A 5,000-nucleotide genomic window follows, 5' to 3' on the forward strand; every position below is an offset into this window, starting at 1 on the left:
TTCTCAAGCCCATTCCAGTGATGATATCTTAGTATCGCAGATAATTAAACTGTGAATTCAATCGATTTCAGTAAAGGCGCTGCAGGGTGAGTACAACCCTAGTTATTAGTAGGGTGAATACAACCCTAGTTACTAGCAGGGTGAGTACAACCCTAGTTATTAGTAGGGTGAATACAACCCTAGTTACTAGCAGGGTGAGTACAACCCTAGTTATTAGTAGGGTGAATACAACCCTAGTTACTAGCAGGGTGAGTACAACCCTAGTTATCAGTAGGGTGAATACAACCCTAGTTACTAGCAGGGTGAGTACAACCCTAGTTATTAGTAGGGTGAATACAACCCTAGTTACTAGCAGGGTGAATACAACCCTAGTTACTAGCAGGGTGAATACAACCCTAGTTACTAGCAGGGTGAATACAACCCTAGTTACTAGCAGGGTGAGTACAACCCTAGTTACTAGCAGGGTGAATACAACCCTAGTTACTAGCAGGGTGAGTACAACCCTAGTTATTAGCAGGGTGAATACAACCCTAGTTACTAGCAGGGTGAGTACAACCCTAGTTACTAGCAGGGTGAATACAACCCTAGTTACTAGCAGGGTGAGTACAACCCTAGTTACTAGCAGGGTGAATACAACCCTAGTTACTAGCAGGGTGAATACAACCCTAGTTACTAGCAGGGTGAATACAACCCTAGTTACTAGCAGGGTGAATACAACCCTAGTTACTAGCAGGGTGAATACAACCCTAGTTACTAGCAGGGTGAATACAACCCTAGTTACTAGCAGGGTGAATACAACCCTAGTTACTAGCAGGGTGAATACAACCCTAGTTACTAGCAGGGTGAATACAACCCTAGTTACTAGCAGGGTGAGTACAACCCTAGTTACTAGCAGGGTGAATACAACCCTAGTTACTAGCAGGGTGAGTACAACCCTAGTTACTAGCAGGGTGAATACAACCCTAGTTACTAGCAGGGTGAGTACAACCCTAGTTATTAGCAGGGTGAATACAACCCTAGTTACTAGCAGGGTGAATACAACCCTAGTTACTAGCAGGGTGAATACAACCCTAGTTACTAGCAGGGTGAATACAAGGGGGTTTAATAACAGACCAAATACAAGATACAAGAGGTTTACCAACAGACCAAATACAACTTTGAACTGTTGTATCTGTTTACCAACAACCAGTACAAACAACAGTACTCTGAGAGTTTAACAGATGGACCTCCGACCAACAGAACCAGCCAGCCGCCACATCACCCGTTCAACAGCATCGTAGCTACAAATTAACAGTAGAGAGAGGGATTGAGTCATTAGAGCGTCTGGCCTCTGGAAATGATACAAGCTCACACACACACCATGCACTCAAACGACTCCAGCAACGGCTGGGGATGTCCGGTTACCAGAAATCGTTCGCTTAAGCAACAACGGATTCGCTTTCAGTCTTGCTGGAGAGTCCGTACACTCGCTATCGAGTGTACGGACTCGATAGGGTCCGAATAACAGGGGTACGAATGCTCAGGAATATCGGCTTGAAGGGCAGGGTTTTCGAACGTCCGAAAATTGAAATTTAGTAGATTTATGGGTTAATGGGATGAAAAATAGAACACCGTCCTCCCCACCCTCCCCCATTTCCCCCAGAAACTTGCTCTTCCGGATTCGGGATGTGTAGATAATCCGCTTGTCCCGAACTGCATTGCGAAGGGTGATGGTGCCAGAAACATTGATCACGGCCCCGCTACACACTCCCCCCTCCAGCCTCGCCCCCCCTATTCCTCCAAGGGCAGGGCCGGTCTTTAGGGACACGCTTCACCTCCTTTAGGTCCCTGAGGGGACCCGTCACACCCTCTCCCAGGGCCCTGAAGGGCCCCGTCACACCCTCTCCCAGGACCCCTGAGGGGCCCCGTCACACCCTCTCCCAGGACCCCTGAGGGGCCCCGTCACACCCTCTCCCAGGACCCTGAGGGGCCCCGTCACACCCTCTCCCAGGACCCCTGAGGGGCCCCGTCACACCCTCTCCCAGGACCCTGAGGGGCCCCGTCACACCCTCTCCCAGGACCCTGAGGGGCCCCGTCACACCCTCTCCCAGGACCCTGAGGGGCCCCGTCACACCCTCTCCCAGGACCCCTGAGGGGCCCCGTCACACCCTCTCCCAGGACCCCTGAGGGGCGCCGTCACACCCTCTCCCAGGACCCTGAGGGGCCCCGTCACACCCTCTCCCAGGACCCTGAGGGGCCCCGTCACACCCTCTCCCAGGACCCTGAGGGGCCCCGTCACACCCTCTCCCAGGACCCTGAGGGGCCCCGTCACACCCTCTCCCAGGACCCTGAGGGGCCCCGTCACACCCTCTCCCAGGACCCCTGAGGGGCGCCGTCACACCCTCTCCCAGGACCCCTGAGGGGCGCCGTCACACCCTCTCCCAGGACCCTGAGGGGCGCCGTCACACCCTCTCCCAGGACCCACAAATACCTACATGACCCAAGTGTCACTGATCAAGCAGACTATTGTCCCGCTGCGTGCGGAGACGGGAAGAGGACTAACGGAAAGTAGGAAAGAGTGAAAAGGAGAGAGAACTGAGCCATAGAAACATTACAAAGTACTCCTTCACCTAACAGGAGGCGGCGACCAGCAGCTGGAGTGGCGGGGCCCAGGAGTTGAAGTCCGATCCTATATACACAGCGTTCGTCTCCAAATTAATTAAAGGTGAGAAGGCTTGTCAAAGGGGAAGTAATGATGTGTCTAACGATTCCTGCCGTTAGTTTCCGCCTCTGTTGTTCCAGGTCAGTATATGTTCCCGTCACCGTTGTTCCAGGTCAGTATATCTTCCCGTTACCGTTGTTCCAGGTCAGTATGTCTTCCCGTCACCGTTGTTCCAGGTCAGTATATCTTCCCGTCACCGTTGTTCCAGGTCAGTATATCTTCCCGTCACCGTTGTTCCAGGTCAGTATATCTTTGTCACCGTTGTTCCAGGTCAGTATATCTTTGTCACCGTTGTTCCAGGTCAGTATATCTTCCCGTCACCGTTGTTCCAGGTCAGTATATCTTTGTCACCGTTGTTCCAGGTCAGTATATCTTTGTCACCGTTGTTCCAGGTCAGTATATCTTCGTCACCGTTGTTCCAGGTCAGTATATCTTCGTCACCGTTGTTCCAGGTCAGTATAGCTTCCCGTCACCGTTGTTCCAGGTCAGTATATCTTCGTCACCGTTGTTCCAGGTCAGTATATCTTCCCGTCACCGTTGTTCCAGGTCAGTATATCTTTGTCACCGTTGTTCCAGGTCAGTATATCTTCCCGTCACCGTTGTTCCAGGTCAGTATATCTTCCCGTCACCGTTGTTCCAGGTCAGTATATCTTCCCGTCACCGTTGTTCCAGGTCAGTATATCTTTGTCACCGTTGTTCCAGGTCAGTATATCTTTGTCACCGTTGTTCCAGGTCAGTATATCTTTGTCACCGTTGTTCCAGGTCAGTATATCTTCGTCACCGTTGTTCCAGGTCAGTATATCTTCGTCACCGTTGTTCCAGGTCAGTATAGCTTCCCGTCACCGTTGTTCCAGGTCAGTATATCTTCGTCACCGTTGTTCCAGGTCAGTATATCTTCCCGTCACCGTTGTTCCAGGTCAGTATATCTTTGTCACCGTTGTTCCAGGTCAGTATATCTTCCCGTCACCGTTGTTCCAGGTCAGTATATCTTCCCGTCACCGTTGTTCCAGGTCAGTATATCTTCCCGTCACCGTTGTTCCAGGTCAGTATATCTTTGTCACCGTTGTTCCAGGTCAGTATATCTTTGTCACCGTTGTTCCAGGTCAGTATATCTTTGTCACCGTTGTACCAGGTCAGGCCGTTCCCGTCTACTCCAACCGTTCCCGTCTACCCCAACCGTTCCCGTCTACCCCAACCGTTCCCGTCTACCCCAACCGTTCCCGTCTACCCCAGCCGTTCCCGTCTACCCCAACCGTTCCCGTCTACCCCAACCGTTCCCGTCTACCCCAACCGTTCCCGTCTACCCCAACCGTTCCCGTCTACCCCAACCGTTCCCGTCTACCCCAACCGTTCCCGTCTACCCCAGCCGTTCCCGTCTACCCCAGCCGTTCCCGTCTACCCCAACCGTTCCCGTCTACCCCAACCGTTCCCGTCTACCCCAACCGTTCCCGTCTACCCCAACCGTTCCCGTCTACCCCAGCCGTTCCCGTCGACGGCATCTCAAATTTAGTCAACACATTCTCCTTTTTTGGCGGAGTCTGTCTTTGAAGTTTGCTCTAGTACAAATACATTCAACATTTCTCATCGTGGGAGAGAGAGAGAAGTTGAACGGGTGAACGTGCACGAGAGATCAGTTATCTTCCCCTCCAAGAATGAGAGGGTGAACGTCCTCGCACGATGTGGTGAACGATGAACGTATCTGCCTTTACCTGTGGCCAGTTTCGAGAGTGGGTTATTCTTCACAATTTCGCCATTCTTCCACACACACACACACACACACACACACACACACACACACACATTGGTGAGTGACAGATCATTAATTCTTCTCTCTCTCTCTCTCTCTCTCGAAAGAGAGAGAGAGAGAGAGAGAGAGAGAGAGAGAGAGAGAGAGAGAGAGAGAGAGAGAGAGAGAGACCAGATCTCTCTCTTGTCTCAATGGAACAAAAAGACATGGAACAACCAGCAAAACTGACATTTTAATTTTCTAAACTGTTTCTCGTACATCTTTTACCCAAATCCCACTGTAGGATGGAAGGCGGGAGAGTTGACCATTTCTTGTGCAACATGGCGTTTTATGGCTGACTGACTGACTGGCTGGCTGGGTGGTTGGTTGGCTGGCTGGCTGGGTGGGTGGGTGGGTGGGTGGGTGGGTGGCTGGCTGGCTGGCTGGCTGGGTGGTTGGCTGGCTGGCTGGCTGGCTGGCTGGCTGGCTGGGTGGTTGGCTGGCTGGGTGGTTGGCTGGCTGGCTGGGTGGGTGGGTGGCTGGCTGGCTGGCTGGCTGGCTGGCTGGCTGGGT

At 52.2% G+C, this 5,000-nt stretch overlaps 1 protein-coding gene across 1 annotated transcript in view; it reads left to right on the forward strand.

Moving 5' to 3' along the window:
- LOC138367618 (uncharacterized) overlaps positions 1–4,249 on the forward strand; it is a 22,182-nt gene extending 17,933 nt beyond the window's left edge. Inside the window, exons 2-4 of the mRNA XM_069329341.1 lie at positions 3,002–3,153; positions 3,278–3,523; positions 3,648–4,249. Coding sequence (XP_069185442.1) covers positions 3,002–3,153; positions 3,278–3,523; positions 3,648–4,249 — 1,000 coding nt within the window. The remainder of the gene's footprint in view (positions 1–3,001; positions 3,154–3,277; positions 3,524–3,647) is intronic.
- Positions 4,250–5,000: the final 751 nt, after the last annotated feature.

Source organism: Procambarus clarkii, chromosome 22, assembly GCF_040958095.1.
Source record: "Procambarus clarkii isolate CNS0578487 chromosome 22, FALCON_Pclarkii_2.0, whole genome shotgun sequence".
Lineage (NCBI taxonomy): Eukaryota > Metazoa > Arthropoda > Malacostraca > Decapoda > Cambaridae > Procambarus > Procambarus clarkii.